Genomic DNA, 21,915 nt, shown 5'->3' on the forward strand with positions numbered 1-21,915 from the left:
CGCCGAAGTCAAGGAGCGGTAGAATAGTCAGTTTTACTAGGGTAAGTTTGGAGGCGTGAGAGAAGGATGCTGTGTTGCGAAATAGAACGCCGATTCTAGATTTGATTTTGCATTGGAGATGTTTAATATGAGTCTGGAAGGAGAGTTTACTGGCTAGCCAGACACATAGGTATTAATAGTTGTCCACATATTATAGGTCGGAACCATCCAGGGTGGTGATGCTATGTCGGGCGGGTGCGGGCAGCGAACGGTTGAAAAGCATGCATTTGGTTTTACTATCGTTTAAGAGCAGTTGGAGGTTACAGTGCACAGTGTCCAAGGAAGGGCCAGAAGTATACAGAATGGTATCGTCTGCGTAGAGATGGATCAGGGAATCGCCCGCAGCAAGAGCGACATCCTTGATATATACAGAGAAAAGAGTCGGCCCGAGAATTGAACCCTGTGGTACCCCCATAGAGACTGCCAGAGGTCCGGACAACATGCCCTCTGATTTGACACACTGAACTCTGTCTGCAAAGTAGTTGGTGAACCAGGCGAGGCAGTCGTCAGAAAAACCAAGGCTATTGAGTCTGCCGATAAGAATACGGTGATTGACAGAGCCGAAAGCCTTGGCCAGGTCAATGAAGATGGTTGCACAGTACTGTCTTTTATCAATGGCGGTTATGATATCGTTTAGTACCTTGAGCGTGGCTGTGGTACACCCGTGACCGGCTCGGAAGCCGGATTGCACAGCGGAGAAGGTACGGTGGGATTCGAAATGGTCAGTGATCTGTTTGTTAACTTGGCTTTTGAAGACTTTAGATAGGCAGGGCAGGATGGATATAGGTCTGTAACAGTTTGGTTCTAGGGTGTCACACCCTTTAAAGAGGGGGATGACCGCGACAGATTTCCAATCTTTAGGGATCTCGGACGATTTCGAAAGAGAGGTTGAACAGGCTGGTAATAGTTTTAGAAAGAGAGGGTCCAGATTGTCTAGCCCAGCTGATTTATACTGGTCCAGGTTTTGCAGCTCTTTCAGAACATCTGATGTCTGGATATGGGTGAAGGAGAAGCTGGGGAGGCTTGGGTGAGTAGCTGCGGGGGGGGGGGATGTTGACCGGGGATGGAGTAGCCAGGAGGAAGGCATGGCCAGCCGTTGAGAAATGCTTATTGAAATTTTCGATTATCATGGACTCATCAGTGGTGACCGTGTTACCTAGCCTCAGTGCAGTGGGCAGCTGGGAGGAGGTGCTCTTGTTCTCTATGGACTTTACAGTGTCCCAAAACGTTTTGGAGTTAGAGCTACAGGATGGAAATTTCTGCTTGAAAAAGCTAGCCTTTGCTTTCCTGACTGACTGCATGTATTGGTTCATGACTTCCCTGAACAGTTGCATATCGTGGGGACTATTCGATGCTATGGCAGTCCGCCACAGGATGTTATTGTGCTGGTCAAGGGCAGTCAGGTCTGGAGTGAACCAAGGGCTATATCTGTTCTTAGTTCTGCATTTTTTGAACGGGGCGTGCTTATCTATGATGGTGAGGAAATTACTTTTAAAGAATGACCAGGCATCCTCGACTGACGGGATGAGGTCAATATCCTTCCAGGATACCCGGGCCAGGTCGATTAGAAAGACCTGCTCGCAGAAGTGTTTTAGGGAGCGTTTGACAGTGATGAGCGGGGGTCGTTTGACCGCGGACCCATAGCGGATACAAGCAATGAGGCAGTGATCGCTGAGATCCTGAATGAAAAAACAGGGGAGGTGTATTTGGAGGTCAAGTTGGTCAGGATAATGTCTATGATGGTGCCCATGTTTACGGATTTAGGGTTGTACCTGGAGGGTTCCTTGATGAGTTGTGTGAGATTGAGGGCATCTAGCTTAGATTGTAGGGGTGTTAAGCAGGTCACCTAACAGAACGAACTCTGAAACTAGATGGGGGAGATCAATTCACAAATGGTGTCCATGGCACAGCTGGGAGCGGAGGGGGGTCGATAGCAGGCGGCAACAGTGAGAGACTTATTTCTGGAGAGGTTAATTTTTAAAATTAGAAGTTCAAACTTTTTGGGTATAGACCTGGAAAGTATGACAGAACTTTGCAGGTTCTCTCTGCAGTAGATTGCAACTCCTCCCCCTTTGGCTGTCTATCTTGACGGAAAATGTTGTGTGATGATAAGAGAGGTTGTATCTCTGGATAAGCTGGTTATAATGGGTGAGGTCATCGCATGTGTGGGAGGTGGGACAAAGGAGGTATCAGAGGTATAATGAGTGGAACTAGGGGTCCATTGTAAACCTAAACAATGATCACTAACCTAAACAAGAGTATACAAGGCATATTGACATATGAGAGAGACATACAGCGAGGCATAAAGTAATCACAGGTGTTGATTTGGAGAGCTAGCTAAGACAACAACAACAGCTAATCAGCTAAAACAACAGCAGGTAAAATGGCGATGAATGGACAGAGAGTCGATTAACTACACACAGAGCCTGAGTTTGCAGCTGGGGCCGGAAGATAAACAAACAAACAAAATAAATAAATAAATAAATATATAAACAGAATGGAGTACCATGATTAATGGGCAGTCCAGCGGGAATCAGCTATGTAGCCAAGTGATCATAGGGTCCAGTTGGCAGCAATAGATGAAACAGGAAGGCCGCGGAGTAGTCATTACTACACTAGCACGCGGGTGACGCGGCATTTAAAGTTAGTAGCCCGGGACTAGTAAAAGCGTCTGCTCCGATGGAGGCCGGTTGAAGGCACAGCGGATGGAGTATTCATCGGCAGACCTGTCGTAGTGGTGCGGCGGGCGCCGTGTCGACTAAGGATCCAAGCCAGGTGGCAAAAGAGGTATTGTAGTTGTAATAATGTAGTTTTCTATACGGCAGATGCGCCTGGCTCACGACTAACTGGTGCTTTAGTTCTGCTTCGGGGCAGAGGCGTTAGCCACTTTAGCTACTCTGTAGCAGCGGTGATCCGGTGCCAAGGTCCAGAGCTTACGGCAAGGATCTAGTGGAGTAGAGTGTTCTAGCTGTGTCTGGGTGGAGTCTGGGTGAACAACTGAGTAGGCCGGGAGGTGGGCCTCAGGGATAGCTTCGGTACTGGGTAACTCGGTGGGTGCTACATAGCTGTGAAGATGAGGAGAATGGACCAGGAATTACTGCAGGAATCCGGTGTTGTAGTGGAGAAACAGTCCGTTACTGGTAGGCTGGCATGTATTATCCAGGCTAAAAATATATATATTTAAAAAAAGGTCTGGTACCTGTGCAGAAGGTAAAGGCCGCTAGCAGTGGCTAACAATTACTAAATAGCTTGTAGCTAATTGGCTGGTTAGCTTGTGATGTCTGGGGTTCTTGCTATAAGGTCTAAAAATGACAAATAATAGCGGTTCCGTATCACATTGGGTGAGGCAGGTTACCGGAAGGTATAATTTAACTAAAATGGAGAAGAGATTGAAAATAGAATTGAAATATATACAAAAAAAGATGAAAAAACACAAAAGTACACGAGAGGACGAACAAAACACATCTGCATTGCTACGCCATTTTGGTCACATGCTTTCCATACATACACACATTCCTCTCCCTCCCCCAATTGTCCTGTGTGACACTGCTGGGAGGTAAAAAGAGCGCGAGGAAGAGGGAAAGAAAGAGGTGGTGGTGAAAGATGGAAGTGTCTGGTGTAAGGGAAAAATATAAGGGGACGAGGGGGAAACATTGTGGATCATGAGTTTCCTATAAGAAGGGTGATCATGTGTGTGTGCCTGACTGTTTGCGGAAGAGGATGGATGGTTCAGCTCACTACCATGGAGAGGGAAAGAGAGGATGATTGTGAGAAAACGACTCGCATGTCCTGATAATGGATGGTGAAATAGTCCAGGTTATTTGTCTTTATTCCAGAGGCGATTTAATTTATTCTTCCTGAGTGTGGTGAGGCAAATCAATTGTGGACAAACACCAGCACACAGAACTGCTAATTCATTTGTTTATGGAGTATCTGCCCTCGGGACGTCATTGACTCTGGGCTGGCTGTACTACTGTAGCACTGTCTGTGATGGCTTTATCAACCACTCAATTAGGAATTTCTTTAACACTCTCAAATGGAAACAAATAGGTCCATTGTCTTTGATTTAGGACTGTACAGGTACAGATGTAGGATCTTCATTTGTTCACCCTGTTGGAGGATAACTTGCAATGCAGGAAATGTAAACTGTGTAGTGTAGTCAAGGTTTAAAAAGGATTCTGAAGTTTGTAATTTCCACTTTGAAATTTACGAAAAATGTAGCAACCCCCACAAAAATGTCCATTCTAATCCACATAAAAATTCACATTTCCTGTTGCTATATAATTAAATTCCTGCTGTAGAAAAATGGCTCAAATTAATGACGTTTTCAAGTAACCCCTATTTTTCCCAAACACATGTCACAGGATCCCAATGTCATTGAGTGACTAATTGCTGTATTGATCAATGGGTGTTGTCTTTCACTCCACTGTCAAACCTTTCATTACTGTGTAATATATCAATAAAGCAACATCTGATACATGGAATACTCTCCTAATGTGCGTGTGTTTATAGAACTACAATGAAGAGTCCCTAGCTAGAATTTCAAACAGTAGCTATGTTTCCATTAACTTATCCAGTGATTTTTTTGTCGACATTTATAAAATGTTCATAGAAATAGGTTTGACAATTGTCTGCTATGGTGCGTTTCCATTTAACTGTCTTGTGTCAATAAAGACAGCTGGCCAAAATGACGTCACAGCTAAAAATAATCTACAGTGTTGATTAAAAATGAAGTGCTTGATGTATTTCCATTACCTATTTAGGCAAATTGCCGATGAATAAATTGGTGACAGGCTGTATACCCTCCCACCTATCGGTTTCATGTCTCAGGTAGCCCACAAAAGCCAGCATGGAATGGAAGAATTTAATAATATTTACCATATTCTAATAATTCTCGTGTCAACGTATCGCCACGGTCTGTGCCATGGTGAAACTTGCACACCTGTAGATCTGAAATAATTCGATGGTGAAACTTGCATTCAACCATCCACAAAAGTCAAATCAAATAAGCCATATTTGAAAGTCAGGACAAGGATCCTGCAAAGATAGATTTAATAGGCAGTAGGCATTAAATGTGGAGTGGTGCTTCATCGTTACCTGTTGACATCACATGCCCTGTGTACTTTCAAAATTATTCGGCAAGCATTTATTCGAAAACCCCTTTTTCCAATGTCGCAATATATAAAGTTTATTGCTCGACCCCTGTCGAATGGATAAAAATGTTCCTCCTATCGCTGCTATTTCCATTAAGTGTCACAATTGATTTATTTTGGGCTTTTGTCGAATAAATCTGGGGCAATGGGAACCTGCTTATTCAGATCTATATTTAAAAAATTTGCAGGACTATAGCATGTATTTTCAAGGGCATGTCTTTAATTTAAATTCCTTCAATTGAACATCGGGAGCCATTATTTCAGTTTTGTAGCTGGATCTGAATTATAAAAGATGTTATGTTCCTATCCAGGCCTGCCAGTGTCCCATAGTGAGTGAGGTACAGGAGAGGTGCAGCTGTGGAAACAGATCGCCTGTCTGGAGCTGGGCCAACAGTGAGGAATGAAGGCCCCATACCCTTGTGGTCTCTCTCTCTTCTCCCTCCCCCTCCAGACATTCTCTCACACAATGTTATGGGAGCAGTGCAGCTACAGTATCAGAAGCCTTCATTTCAATTAGCCAGGGCAGCGGTTCCCAAACTTTTTATAGTCCCATACCCCTTCAAACATTCAACCTCCAGCTGTGTACCTCTAACACCATGGTCAGCGCACTCTCAAATGTTGTTTTTTTGCCATCATTGTAAGCCTGCCACACACACAATACATTTATTATACATAAGAATGAGTGTAAGTTTTTGTCACAACCCTGCTCATGGTAAGTGACTAAGAGTTCTTATAAGACCAGGGCACAAATAATAATATAATAATAATCAATAATTTTGCTTTATTTAACCATCTTATATAGAAAACCTTATTTGTTAATCGAAAATTGTGAATAACTCACCACAGATTAATGAGAAGGGTGTGCTTGAAAGGATGCACATAACTCTGCAATGTTGAGTTGTATTGGAGAGAATCTCAGTCTTAAATAATTTTCCACATAGTCTCTGTCTGTATTTAGTTTTCATGCTAGTGAGGGCCAAGAATCCACTCTCACATAGGTACGTGGTTGAAAAGGGCATCAGTGTCTTAACAGCTCAATTTGCCAAGGCAGGATACTCTGAGCACAGCCCAATCCAGAAATCTGGCAGTGGCTTCTGATTAAGTTACATTTTCACAGAACCGCTTGTTGCAATTTCGATGAGGCTCTCTTGTTCAGATATCTGTAAGTGGACTGGAGGCAGGGCGTGAAAGGGATAACGAATCCAGTTGTTTGTGTCATCCGTTTCGGGAAAGTACCTGCGTAATTGCACACCCAACTCACTCAGGTGCTTCGCTATATCACATCTGACATTGTCCGTAAGCTAAGTTCATTTGCACAAAAAGATCATACAATGATGGAAAGACCTGTGTGTTGTCCTTGTTAATGCAGACAGAGAAGCATTCCAACTTCTTAATCAGAGCCTTCATTTTTCCCCGCACATCCTAGATTCAGATCATTCAGGCGAGGAAAACACATCACCCAGAGAGGCCAGTCATGTGAGAAACTCGTCATCATGCAAGCGGTCAGACAAGTGAAAAGTATGGTCTCTCAATTCAAAGAAACGTGTCAACACTTTGTCCCTTGATAACCAGTGCAGTATGTTGTAAAAGCGTTACATGGTCGCTGCCCATATCATTGCAGAAAATACACAAGAGTTCAGGAGCCTTGCTTTATCAAAGTTAACCATTTTCACTGTAGTGTCCAAAACGTCTTTCAAGCTGTCAACAATTCCCTTGGTAGCAAGAGCCTCAGTGAACCCAAGTGATGTCGGGAGCAACTGCTTGCATGCACATTACCACTCCACTATGTCTACCTGTCATGGCTTTTGCTCCATCAGTACAGATACCAACACATACAGACGTAAGTGGAATTCCGGGTTAATGTGATTGGATGTCAATTATTTGACTAGGCTACCTATATTTGACATTGTGTTGTTATCTCGCTGAACACTAGATGGTTTAATTTTATTTTTGCCAGTGAAACAAGGCTACTCAGGCAAGAAAAAAACCTCACCCAAATGTATAGCACCGTTGGAAAATATAAATGGACTGTTTTTAAATGTGAATCACGTACCCCAATGAGGGTCGCAGTTGAAGGTGGTTGAGGATGAAGTCAAAGCAATTACTTAAAAGGTTGAGAATGTGTATTTTCTCATATAACATGACGGTGTGACAGCACTGCAATTCACACATTGTAGCAACAAGGGCAATATGAGGAAATTCCACACAGACATTTCACACAGACATATGAAGACATTTCACACATTTTAGCAACAAGGGTAATAGGAGGACATTTCACACATTGTAGCAAGAATGGTAATATGAGGATGTTTCACACATTGTAGCAACAAGGGTAATATGAGGACATTGCACGTGAATAGAGGCAGACATTTTTGCTGACCTTTTGACCTGACCAGAAAAAACAATGGTCTCAAGCGATAGACTGTAACGAGAGCCCAGTGTTTTTCCTGAACAGGTCATTCCTGGCTCCACACATTAAATACTGAAAACAATGATATTGTGACCAACGTCTCAGCGGAACTGTCTCTCTTCCTCTCTGTCTCTCCAGGTGCAAAAGCTTCCCAAACACATGCGGGAGGCCCAGATCTCCACCGAGCACACCCACCTCATCGCCGACCCAGTCAAGAAGCCCCGGCAACGCTATGTGCAGAAAGACGGCAAGTGCAACGTTCACCACGGTAACGTGCAGGAGACCTACCGTTACCTTAGCGACCTGTTCACCACCCTGGTAGACCTGCGCTGGCGCTTCAGCCTCTTCATCTTCACTCTGGTGTACGTGGTCAACTGGCTGTTCTTCGGCCTGCTGTGGTACATCATCGCCCTGATCCGAGGGGACCTGTGGCACAGCGACGAGGAGGGCTGGACCCCTTGCGTTGAGAACCTCAACAGCTTCGTTTCGGCCTTCCTCTTCTCCATCGAGACGGAGACCACCATTGGCTATGGCTACCGCGTCATCACAGAGAAGTGCCCTGAGGGCATCATCCTGCTGCTGATCCAGGCCATTCTGGGCTCCATCGTCAATGCCATGATGGTTGGCTGCATGTTCGTGAAGATCTCCCAGCCCAAAAACCGAGCTGAGACGCTCATGTTCTCCCACAAGGCAGTGATTTCTGTGCGGGACAACAAGCTGTGTCTCATGTTCAGAGTCGGGGACCTGCGCAACTCTCACATCGTGGAGGCCTCCATCCGGGCCAAGCTGATCCGCTCACAGCAGACCAAGGAGGGGGAGTTCATCCCTCTCAACCAGACGGACATCAACATCGGCTTCGACACGGGAGACGACCGGCTCTTCCTGGTCTCCCCACTCATAATCTCCCACGAGATCAACGAGAAGAGCCCCTTCTGGGAGCTGTCCCAGGCACAGATGGATAAGGAGGAGTTTGAGATCGTGGTCATCCTGGAGGGCATGGTTGAAGCTACGGGTACGTCCTCTTGAACCAAGTCTAATAGGTCACCAGAGTATAGGGCACCAGGTTAGTGGTCACCTGAGTGAAGTTCACTAGTGTATTGGACCCCTAGCCCATAGACCCCTCATGAAGACCTGAAACAATTAGATAGTTTTATAATATGGTAGCAATATGGTAGTAGTGCCACGTTGTCTTCTGATAGGGTTGGTGGAATTGACCAATAATTTTGTATCTACACTAGTGCATTGGGGGTAGGGGACAGCTAAGTGTTGTTTCTGAATAGGGCATTGGTCAGTTCCATTTCAACTCTTGTCTGTTCAGTAAATCCATTGTGGTTCTTCATATTCATTGATAATGTCATGTCTTTCATTCAACAAACCAGACAATTTCCAACCCATACAAACACAATTTCTAAAGGTACCATATGGTTTGGATCTGCATATACAGTAATAAATATATTTACCAACTCAGGTAAATATGGCTGTTCTAGTTTCATAAGAGACCATTTAAAAATTTAAAATATAGCTTTTTGAGAGCATAGGTTATTTGCTGTTACCATGACCAACTCTGTAATTTTCCACAAAGACAAATGACCCAAAAATGAACAGTGGGCAGGGTCTTTATTTGGAAGGTTGTTGCAGGTAGGCAAATGTTTCCACATCCATACTGAGGCCCGCATCTCCCCTATGTTGGTGCATCAGGGAGGCCTCTTTGAGATGTTTGTTTGTTAAAGGAAGGAGTGTTAGCCTCCCACACTGGTCTGTGTATAGGGAGAGGTGTTGCGGTAATGAAAGAAACAGGTTGTTGAAGACAGTACTGGCCTGGCTAACATATACTCTTCTCTGGGATGTTACCGCCAAAAACACAGAAGCACCTTTTTATACACATCTGTAAAATAGCCAGGAAAGGAAAGGGAGATTCAACTTTTTTTTTTACATTTAAATTCAAACTATAAAAAAAACTGTCCCATTCCTAGTGAGTTGCATCCCAGAGACTTGAACTATTTGCACTCAAGAGATCCCCAGCTAGCTTCCTGGTAGCCTTGGAAGTCTTTGTATTGATTATTGAATGAGGAAATCTGCTTATTTATCACAGTAGCAGAGGGAATGACGACACTTGTACAGCCCTGGCCACACTCCACTGCTAATTCCTTATTTGCTCCTAATATGTTCCTGTGGTGAATTAGTCCACTCAGTTAAACACTGTATGTGCAAGCCTTACACATTGTGTATCGGCCTTTGTTCAAGGACAGATTATAATGCACTAATCTAAATACAATACATTATACATGTCACTTACATACTTCATTCGGTAGGGTCATGATTTTTCTTGTTCCTAGTGAATATTAATGTTTTTAAAAAGAAAGGAGAAACAAGGCACTATTCATGTAATTACAATGCCTTTATTTGTATGGCATGTTCAATGGAACAAATATTTAAAAACTAATTTAAGTGACGCATTTCGGCAGCATGGCCTTCATCAGGGAGTACAAAGATACAATGATGCAATTATTTCTTTGTGCTCCTTGATGAAGGCCTAGCCCAAAGGCAGGCAGATGGCGATATTGAGGCGCTTCATCTTACAGTCCAAAGGGAATGTATGCAGCCTGCTATACACTCGTATCCCCGTGGACCGGTTTGTAGATAAAACATTCTCCATTCAGGCAGCAAATACGTCAATTTCCTCCTTAATTCGATTTAATGGCGAGAAGGTGGGAAAAAAACTGAGAAAATATGCATACTTTCTTCATGTATCACCTTTTTCCACCACCATACTGGAGTGGCTCAGCCAATCAGGTTGCAGCAGTCTGTTGATTACCCTGAATACTGTACGCAATGTCAGGAAGTAGCATTAGCAACCCTAGCATATTGGTGGGAAATTGTTTCGAATAGTCCGTTTGTAACTCCACTTACTACTTGTAGCGGTATAGTCTGTTTGTTTGAGTTGTTGGTTTTGGCTAGCTTATTGTTCAAGTCGGTAGCTAACTAGCACTCACCCACGTGGCTGCTGGCGCCGTCATGGAAAGGGACATGAGAGAAGCTCTATAATATTAGGTTTTTCTAAGTCCAGAGAACGCTCGAGAGCAGGCAACGTTAAAAAGTAATATTTAGACCTGTTTTACATTTCTTTAATGGAGTTTTATAATATTCTAAAACAAGCAGACGACAAGAAAATTGTGTTTGAAAAATTGAACGTTTTAGCAGTGAGGCAATTGGGTAAACTAGGTATCCACAGGTTGTTTTCTCCACAGGCGAACGGGTCCACGACGTTCTATCTAATACCGACGGGGACTACTGCACATGCAGCAACTACCCTTTCTAAAATAATTGGGATTAAAATAAAAGCTATATATTGGTAAGAGACCAAGAGAAAACCAAAATACTATTTAGACACTATTCATATATACACATATTAATATTCCTATATGCAGTACAGTTAAATTAAATCTTTAGAAAGAGGAGAGGATCTGTGATACAAGATGTCTTTTTAATCTGTTTTTTTAAGCTAAGCTTGCTTTTTGCCTGAGTAACCTCTGGGACAGAGCATTACACGATGACATGGCTCTATAAATAACTGGCTGACGCATTAAATCTGGTCAAAATCATTCATTTTGGTTTGGGTACCGTGAAGAAACCCATTGTGGCGTGTCTGGTGGGACATGTCTGTTTGAAGTGTATGCAGGCAGCCTAGTGGTTAAGCGGTTTGGGCCAGTAACTGAATAGTTAATGGTTTGAATCCATGAGCTGACTAGGTAAAACATGTGTCGATGTGCCCTTGAGCAAGGCACTTAACCCTAATTGCTCCTGTAAGATGCTCTGGATAAGAGTGTCTGCTAAATGACTAAAATGTATGTAAATAGATTATACAAGTGCGTAGGCATTTTTAATATATAAATATTTCACAAAAAGAGAAGTAGTCAATCTTTCCTCAACCAGGAAAGACTATCATGCATAGTGTTGATGTTAGTTTTGTGTGTGCAGTTAAGGACAAGGCATTTTGAGCCAGCTGCAGCTTTGGTAGGTCTATCTTTGTCGCACCTGACCATATTACCAGACAGTAATCAAGATGGACAAGACCAGAGCCTGAACAAGTAGTACAGTTGATCTTTGTGTCAAAAACGCAGTACATATTTTTATAACAGAAATACTTCTCCCCATCATGTAAATGCAGTTTAAATGCAGTGACTACAAGAAAAACACAGCAGCATAATTAGGAATATTTTAATCGGTGGACAGAGAATTTTCTGTCTGTGTTTTAACCACCCCTGTTTTTAAAATACAGAAATCACCAACCACTAATTTGATCTGTCACTGCCTTTCATACATCTGAACATTTCTGCTCTATTTTTGGGGGGATTTATTTAATTTGTCTTTTCATACCACCAGTGGTCAACCATCACACTCACACTGTGACTGATGTCTAGAAAAAGGCATTAAATCGCATCACTTTCCTCTTGACCAGTAAGAGCATGGCAGACTGGACCGTGTCACCATGGCAATCACTGATCATTGAGTAATTCTGACCCTTCCCCCACTATGTCATGATACTAAAGTTTTTTTTAGCAATCACACGTTTTTCTCACAGGAATTAACAGAAGGACATCTCCTGACCTGGGAATTGTGGCCTTCAACCATTTTGCATTAAATGTAGTTAATATGCAGGAGAGGGGATCAAAGCTACGAGGGGATATGGTCGGCTCTTGCTAATGACATTGATTTTATGGACTTTGTGTAAATTGCATCTGTACTGCATCTGACAAACGGCCCAAGGGATCAGTCATCTTGGTATTGGCTAACACCAGAGAAAGCATAGGTCTTACAACTCTTACTGGTGGATCGCAGCCCACAGTACCTAAATTGGGTAATGATGGCTCACTTTTTTTTTGCATTACTCAGAGTTAACAACCAGTGGATTTATTATAAGGTCAAAGACACCATTACAGTAACCTCATTGGTGCAGCAACTTTTGAATTGATGTCATTACAAAGGTTTGTTAGCCTACTTTGTTATGGCTAGATAGATTCTATATGGGGTACATCATCTGCTGCAGTGATAAATTATGAGGCTTGTACGGTAGTTAACGTGCTGTTGAGAGAGAGTAAGGATTTTCAGACTAATAGTGGAATCATCTGGATGGTTAGTGGGATCCATTCCTATAACCAAGCAGATGATTTGCTAAACAGCCACCAATGCAAAACACATCTCCATCTCTTGAAGTACAGTAAACTGCACTTTTTGTGTACATTTTTTGCCGTGTGGACATTTATAGCCCTTCAACAAGCATCTGATTGCATAAGCATAATATCATTGACAAAAAATAAAATCTGACGTTTGCTGCTGCTGTCAACAGAGCCTATCATATAATCACTCGTACACATAATCTATAAGGTATGAGCCGCCTGCAGATAGAATGCTACAGCATTCTGAATTCTGACAGAGACAACATATTAAGAGGAGATGAGGGATTGGAACAGCTTCAATTTCATGCTAATGACCTTACCACCCTGTAGATTGGACATAAACACCGGGTCAGCAGTTTATATCACTGACAACTTTAATTTCTCGCTCACCTTGAGCATTTCAGATAATTAGAAAACATTAATCAATGTCAAAGAATATTATGTCAATGTCTTTGTCATTGCAACAGTAACAGATATAAAGTGAATACATCAAATAGTCTTGTACGATACTCTGATTATCATTCTCAAAGCACATGTATTATTAAAATGTCCATACACTATTTATTACAACCTGCTTCAAATGCAATATCACAAATGAACATCTTATGAGACCCTCAACATTTAAAATTCAAGCCAAGCTAAGCTAATAACCATTTTAATCCTCCCTGACAAACTGAACAGAAAACACACGTCAGCAAGTATTGCAATGCACAAGAGAAAACAAGGTGTTCTGTGTCCCCTTACAGCCTGCATTGTGTTACCAGCTGTCATCCTGTGTGTGTGTGTGTGCGTGCGTGCGTGCGTGCATGTGTGTGTGTGTGTGTGTGTGTGTGTGTGTGCCACTGGTGTTCCGGACACCCCAGCAAGCTCTGTCGGTGAACAAATGCCATTGGCTAAGGCTAGGACAGCTCAGTGCAATGACTGGAGCTTACTCAGGTGTTCAAAAGTGCATATCAGACCAAGAGCCTAACGATTCTTAGGTAGTTCTTTACAAGTTTTAGTTTAACTAACAATCTCTCCACAGAAGTTACAGGGATGATAAAAACAGCTTGACTGCCATAGCAACATCAGGGAAACTGGGCAGAAGAGAGCTTCAAATACAGCAGTTCTACAACATCTTTAATTGAGCCTCACATTCGCCTTAATTGCTGGTCTCAATATGTTACGGAACTGTATAGGAAGTTCTGGCGACAGGTTGTCTGGACTTGACAGCTGATACATTAGCAGATTTTCACAACATTTTCACACAAAAAAAGCAGGACATCGGGAGACCAAGGGAGTCTCTCAAGTGGGATTTAATTTAATTTGCCTTGAATATTGCAGTCCATTTGTCTAGGCTAGGTATTCCCAAACTGGGGTATGCGTACCCCAGGGCCGTCGGGGATACGCCAAATAAAAATGTGATAAATGTTTATTTTATTTTTAATCTTCACATTTTCAAACAGTCCATTTATATTTTCCAATGGGGCTATACATTTGGGTGAGGTTTATTTCTCGCCTGACGAGCCCCCCCCCACCCCCCCCAAAAAAAATCAACCATCTAGTGTTCAGCAAGATAACAACACAATGTCAAATACAGCTAACCTAGTCAAATAATTAACATCCAATCACAGTAACCGTTACTCCCTCTCCGGAATTCCACTAACGGTCCGTATGCGGCCAAACGTAGCTGCTGCTTATTCCGTTTGCTCAAAAATGTATTAATTGTTCAAAAAAAGTAAGGCCCACGTCCGTAGAGACACATACCATCTCTACTGGTAGTATTGCTACTACCAGCAGTACTACACCTGCACCTGTCGATGACACAAGTTGTACTGCTTCCATGAGCACATCCAATGCTAGCATCAGTAACTCAACATTTGTTGTTAGCCCAGCTAGCATGGACACTGACATTTGTGAATCTGATGCAGCCGAAGAGCTACTGCCCCCTTATCCGGGAAAGCACCGAACAACAGACAGGGATGTTGGACCATCGAAGAGGCGCAAATATGGTGAGAACTACATTGATTTGGGGTTCACTTATATTGGGAGTAGTGCCATTCCTCAACCCCAGTGTGTTATATGTGCAAAAGTACTATCTCGCATATCAATGAAACCTTCACCATTGCGCAGACATTTAGAAACAAAACATGCCAATTTGAAAATAAGCCACAGGAGATTTTTGAGCGAGAATTAAAATTACTTTTGAGTAGCAAGACATGTATAAAAGCAGCACATACCACTAATAAGAAGGGACTAGAAGTGTCTTATATGGTGAGCTACCGAGTGGCTAGGACAGGCAACCCCATACTATTGTGGAGGACTTAATTCTTCCTGCTGCCGTGGATATGGCTGGGACAATGCTGGGGGAAAAGTCCCATAAAACTATACAGACAATGACTTAATTAAACAACAATGTTTCACAATGCATCAGTGACATGGCAGTAGATGTTTTGAAACAATTACTGCTATGCATACAAGCCAGTGAATTCCATGTGTTACAGCTGGATGAGTCAACAGATGTGGCGGGCCTGGCACAGCTCCTGGTATATGTCCGTTACGTTTATGGGGGGTCAAATAAGGAAGACATCCTCTCCTGCAAACCACTGGAAACCAGGACAACATGAGAGGATATTTTTTAAAGTACTGAACTGCTTTGTGACATCAAATGGACTTTGGTGGTCAAGATGTGTTGGTATCTGTACTAATGGCGCAAAAGCCATGACAGGGAGACATAGTGGAATGGTAATTGTTTCATTGTTAATGTTGTAAATGACTATTGTAGAAATGGAAATGGCTGATTTTTAATTGAATATCTACCAAGGAATACAGAGGCCCATCATCAGCAACCATCACTCCTGTGTTCCAATGGCACGTTGTGTTAGCTAATCCAAGTTTATCCTTTTAAAGTGCTAATTGATCATTAGAAAACCCTTTTGCAGTTATGTTAGCACAGCTAAAAACTGCAAAATTATTGATTATTATTATATTATTATTTGTTCCCTGGTCCTATAAGAGCTCTTTGTCACTTCCCATGAGCCGGGTTGTGACAAAAACTCACACTCATTCTTATGTTTAATAAATGTAGCGTAAATTATGTGTGTGGCGGGCTTACAATGATGGCAAAAAACAGCATTTGAGAGTGTGCTGACCCTGGTTCTAGAGGGGGTACGCAGCTGGAGGTTGAATGTTTGAAGGGGTAGGGGATTATAAAAAGTTTGGGAACCACTGGGGTAGGCTATAAACCATAGAAACTCACAGAGTTCAACAGCAAATAGTGGCGAAATTTATCCTCAAGCCGACTACTTTTTTCCACACTATTAGGCTAATAGTGTGGAAATAGCAACTAATAGCTACTAAAGCTATTAACTAAAGCTAATAGCAACTAATTACGATATATAGATATAGATAGTACACTGCATAATGAAACAATCCCTTCTAAGCTAGGTTTTTTAGGATGGACTTACTGTATCTTTGGCATTAATAGACTTTGCGGGGGTCCAGAGAAACTGTGTTACCTCGTGGTGTGTGTGCGTACATGCGCACGAGCGTTCCATTGTGTCAGTTGAACTCACTGTCAGGCAGCACACACACAGCTCTCTAGATAGAAATAGCCAGCGGAACCCTGATGTTGAGGTGCTGGCTGGTGTTCTTAAGGGGCCAGAAACACGTTCCGGTGTTCTATTGACTCTCAGGATTAAGAGGGATCCAGGTCCCGTATGTGAATGAATAGGCTCTGTTGTGCTGCTGCTGGATGCTAAATGAATGATGCAGAGCGATGACATCCCTCTCCCACACATGCCTCGTCAAGTTTGATGTCCCTGAGAAGTGACTGTGGATGGGGATGGAGGGGTGGGTAGAGACCACCGTGGCGTAGTGTTATAAAAGCCCATGGATTATTCCAATCCGAATTTTGAGAAGAGCTGTAGAGATATTGTGGTGAACAACATGTGACAGAGCCTTGCAAAGGTTTTCTTCCCCCTTTCCTATTTCGTTGCATTACAACCTGTAATTTAAATGGATTTTTATTTGGATTTCATGTAATGGACATACACAAAATAATCCAAATTGGTGAAGTGACATTTAAAAAACAAGTCCTTTCAAAAATTCTAAAAAATAAAAAAATGAATAGTGGTGCGTGCATATGTATTCACCCCCTTTGCTATGAAAACCCTAAATAAGATCTGGTGCAACCAATTACATTCAGAAGACACATAATTGGTTAAATAAAGTCCACCTGTGTGCAATCTAAGTGTCACATGATCTGTCACATGATCTCAGTATATATACACCTGTTCTGAAAGGCCCCAGATTCTGCAACACCACTAAGCAAGGGGTACCACCAAGCAAGTGGCACAATGAAGACCAATGAGCTCTCCAAACAGGTCAGGGACAAAGATGTGGAGAAGTACAGATCAGGGTTGGGTTATAAAGAAAACACCCCATCGAGCACCATTAAATCCATTATTAAAAAGTGGAAAGAATATAGCACCAGAATAAACCTGCCAAGAGAGGGCCGTCCACCAAAATTCAGGCAAGGAGGGAATTAATCAGAGAGGCAACAAAGAGACCAAAGATAACCCTGAACGAGCTGCAATGCTCCACAGCGGAGATTTGAGTATCTGTTCATAGGACCACTATAAGCCGTACACTCCACAGAGCTGGGCTTTACAGAAGATTGTCCGGAAAAAAGTAATTGCTTAAAGAAAAAAAATAAGCAAACACGTTTGGTGTTTGCCAAAAGGCATGTGTGAGACTCCCCAAACATATGAAAGAAGGTACTCTGGTCAGATGAGACTAAAATTGATATTTTTGGCCATCAAAGAAAACTCTATGTCTGGCGCAAACCCAACACCTCTCATCACCCCGAGAATACTCTCCCCACAGTGAAGCATGATGGTGGCAGCATCATGCTGTGGGGATGTTTTTCATTGGCAGGGACTGGGAAACTGGTCAGAATTGAAGGAATGATTGATGGTGCTAAATACAGGGCACTTCTTGAGGGAAACCTGTTTCAGTCTTCCAGAGTTTTGAGACTGGGATGGAGGTTCACCTTCCAGCAGGACAATGACCCTAAGCATACTGCTAAAGCAACACTTGAGTGGTTTAAGGGGAAACATTTAAATGTCTTGGAATGGCCTAGTCAAAGCCCATACCGCAATCCAATTGAGAATCTGTGGTATCGACTTAAAGATTGTTTACACCAGCCGAACCCATCCAACTTGAAGGAGCTGGAGCAGTTTTGCCTAATTCCAGGTTGCCATGGGGGGTGAATACTTTTGCAAGCCACTGTATAAGCACTGGTTTACTTTTTGTGTTTTAGTAGCTTTTGGAGTTACTACGCCCAAAGACCCGAGTCATAAAATAATTTCCTGCAATGTTTCTTGTTGCCTGTATGCACTGCTGTTGTTTTTAATGTTCTCGGAAGAGTTGGGGGATGAGACAGTTTCACCTTATTTATAGACCAAATATTCCTGTTTCATTCCATTTTCTGACATTTTTGTTGTTGTGTAAACGCTGAAATCTATATAAAGATGTCCTTGGGTATGCTTCCCTTTAAATGAGAGAATAAACTTAGTCCTATGTATAATGATAGGGAAGGATGGTAGGGAGAGAGATAAATACATTTTGTTTGTTTACTGAACATTCTTCTCCAATATCCCTCTTGCTCACTGTGTGATTTCAAAGAAGAGCGTGTCAAACATAAAACAGAATGACTAACTGATTCATGAATGTGTTAAATATAGAATCGTGTTTTATATTATGTAACAAAATGTAACATTTATATGATAATCTAACCACATATACTGTTGGTTTCTTGTGTAGCCTGAATACAGTTGTATAATGCACACTGAGCCCACATGTAATTCATATGTTAACCTAGATGTTGGTATTGTATAGAAAACATATATTGTACATTATAAAGTGGATTTATTGCTTAATTTGAAACATGAACAAACACTGGTTGCAGTCAACCAACCACGTCTCAGAATATTTCATATTATTCTGTCAGTAAATCCGAGATATCCATTTAGTATGATATGTTCATTTTGGGTGGTATGTATTAATTTGTGGCTGTCCATCACCCATTTCATATGATATTTCACAATTCGTATAATATGTTACGAATTTACAAAACATATAATATGTTATGAATTTACTAAACGTATAATATGTTATGAATTTACTAAACGTATAATATGTTATGAATTTACTAAACATATAATATGTTATGAATTTACTAAATGTATAATATGTTATGAATTTACTAAACGTATAATATGTTGTGAATTTACTAAACATATAATATGTTATGAATTTACTAAATGTATAATGAAATGTATAATGTTATGAATTTACTAAACATATATGTTATGAATTTACTAAACGTATAATATGTTATGAATTTTCTAAACATATATGTTATGAATTTACTAAACGTATAATATGTTATGAATTTACTAAACATATATGTTATGAATTTACTAAACGTATAATATGTTTTGAATTTACTAAACGTGCAATATGTTACGATTTTGCAAAATGTATGTTATGTTAAGAATTCTAGCTCGGTAGCTAGGTGGCTAACATTAGCAACCTTTGAGTTGCTAGACATTCATGTAGTACGCCCACCAATCCACCCCGACCAACCACCCTGCTTTTATTTTTGTCTTAAGTAGCCATCTGTCTTATGTAACCATACCAAACGTAACATATACTAATTTGGTGTCCCAGATTTGTACTCATTTGGTATCCCGGTTTATGTTTACCATGTTACGTCTAGTCTATGAGACCAGGCTGAGTCAAAAGGATCATACCACATCTTTCTCTCTCTTCCCATATAATAGATAGTGTTTGTGTCTTCTTCCCACCCAGAGTAATGGATTTACTATGCCCTGATGTAATCACAGCAGGAGAGTAGCAGGCTGCTGTCGATGCTGTTATTTAGCTATAGATCACAGCAGATAGGTGGGTCTTTGTTTTCTGCCAACAAACCAAAGGATGTTTATTCAGTGATTCACCAATAAAAAAAATCCTATGCTAGTTACCAAAAGAAGCAGTTGGCTTCGCAGATCAATTGATTATGTATCAAGGATGCTGGGTGCTGTCAATTACAATGAGGACCCTCCAGTATTCTGCCCTAGCAAGCAAAAGAGCAACTAATTGACCGGAACTGAGAAGAATGGCTTTAAAGGGTTTTTATTGTCAAACCAAAAGAGTTGTAGGTAGATCACTGTAAATGTGGTTATTCCTTGTCTTACTAACAGGTTATTTTTTATTCAGATTGACCCTGACTTCTGACATGACCTTTGACCCTAAACGGCAGTTCCTGCATTTCTAACGGTTTTCTTCTGGGGAAAGAGAGGCGGACAAAAACGCAGCGTGGTTGGTTACTTGTAAACATCTTTAATAAAGATGAACAATGAACAATCTACAAAACAAGAAAAGTGAAAAAACTGAAACAGCCCTATCTGGTGCAACAAACACAGAGACAGGAACAATCACCCACAAAACCCAACACAAAACAAAAATCCTGGCTGACTGGTGGTTCCGGCAGAACCTGGCTGACTGGCGGATCCTGGCTGAATGGCGGATCTGGAAGATCCTGGCAGTTCTGGCGGCTCCTGGCTGACTGGCGGCACTGGGCAGACTGGCGGCACTGGGCAGACTGGCGGCACTGGGCAGACTGGCGGCACTGGGCAGACTGGCGGCACTGGGCAGACTGGCGGCACTGGGCAGACTGGCGGCACTGGGCAGACGGGTAGCTCAGGCGGCGCTGGGCAGACGGGCGACTGATGGCGCTGGGCAGACGGGAAGCTCCGGCAACGCTGGAGAGGAAGGCTCCGGCAGCGCTGGACTGAGGAGCTCTGGCGCCTCTGGACTGAGGGGCTCTGGCGCCTCTGGACTGAGGGGCTCTGGCGCCTCTGGACTGAGGGGCTCTGGCGCCTCTGGACTGAGGGGCGGGAGCTCTGGCAGTGCCGAACTGAGTGGCGCTGGCGCCTCTGGACTGAGTGGCGCTGGCGCCTCTGGACTGAGTGGCGCTGGCGCCTCTGGACTGAGTGGCGCTGGCGCCTCTGGACTGAGTGGCGCTGGCGCCTCTGGACTGAGTGGCGCTGGCGCCTCTGGACTGAGTGGCGGAAACTCTGGTAGCGCCGGACAGGCGAGAGCACCTGTGTTGATGGGACGGAGAGACAGCCTGGTGCGGGGTGCCGGCACTGGTGGTACCGGGCTGGGGACACGCACCTCAGGGCGGATGCCTTGCATACTACGCCAAATCAACTGCTCTCTTTCTTCACACTCCCCCAATTCTATTAACACATCCTCGAGTGTCTCCTCATCTCCCATCCGTTCACTCTCCTCCATTCTGTCCAATAACTCCTCGACCCTCTCAGACTCAGCCCTCAGCTTCGCCGATAGCTCCGATAACATCCATGGCTCCTTACAGTAAACAGGGGGAGTTGGCTCAGGTCTGGCTCCTGACTCTGCCACACTCTCCCTGTGCCCCCTCCCAAGAAATTTTTGGGGCTGCCCCTCGGGCTTCCAGCCGCTCTGCCGTGCTAGCTCCTCATAATGCCGCCTCTCTGCTTTCGCTGCCTCCAGCTCGGCTTTGGGGCGGCAATATTCCCCTGGCTCTGCCCAGGGTCCTTTCCCGTCAAGGATCTCCTCCCAAGTCCATTTCTCCAAATAGTGCAGCCTCTCCCACTGCTGCTGCTGCTGCTGCTGCTTCTCCTGCTGCTGCTTTTGCTGCTGCTGCACCTGTCGCTGCTGTTGCTACTACCTCTGTTTACCACGCCGCTTGGTCCTTGGTTGGTGGGTGATTCTGTAACGGTTTTCTTCTGGGGAAAGAGAGGCGGACCAAAACACAGAGTGGTTACTTGTAAACATCTTTAATAAAGATGAACAATCTACAAAACAAGAAATGTGAAAAAACTGAAACAGCCCTATTTGGTGCAACAAACACAGAGACAGGAACAATCACCCACAAAACCCAACACAAAACAGGCTACCTAAATATGGTTCCCAATCAGAGACAATGACTAACACCTGCCTCTGATTGAGAACCATATCAGGCCAAACATAGAAATAGACAAACCAGACACACAACATAGAATGCCCACCCAGCTCACATCCTGACCAACACTAAAACAAGGAAAAC

General features: G+C 42.9%; 1 protein-coding gene across 2 annotated transcripts in view; it reads left to right on the forward strand.

The window, feature by feature from the left end:
- The window catches only part of kcnj5 (potassium inwardly rectifying channel subfamily J member 5), a 38,672-nt gene that overhangs the window by 13,675 nt on the left and 3,082 nt on the right, over nucleotides 1-21,915 (forward strand). Inside the window, exons 3-4 of one of the 2 annotated variants that reach the window (XM_064985078.1) lie at nucleotides 7,741-8,614; nucleotides 14,690-14,770. In XM_064985078.1, coding sequence (XP_064841150.1) covers nucleotides 7,741-8,614; nucleotides 14,690-14,770 — 955 coding nt within the window. The remainder of the gene's footprint in view (nucleotides 1-7,740; nucleotides 8,615-14,689; nucleotides 14,771-21,915) is intronic. The other variant, XM_064985079.1, reaches the window with a different exon arrangement.

Source organism: Oncorhynchus masou, chromosome 13 (genome assembly GCF_036934945.1).
Source record: "Oncorhynchus masou masou isolate Uvic2021 chromosome 13, UVic_Omas_1.1, whole genome shotgun sequence".
Lineage (NCBI taxonomy): Eukaryota > Metazoa > Chordata > Actinopteri > Salmoniformes > Salmonidae > Oncorhynchus > Oncorhynchus masou.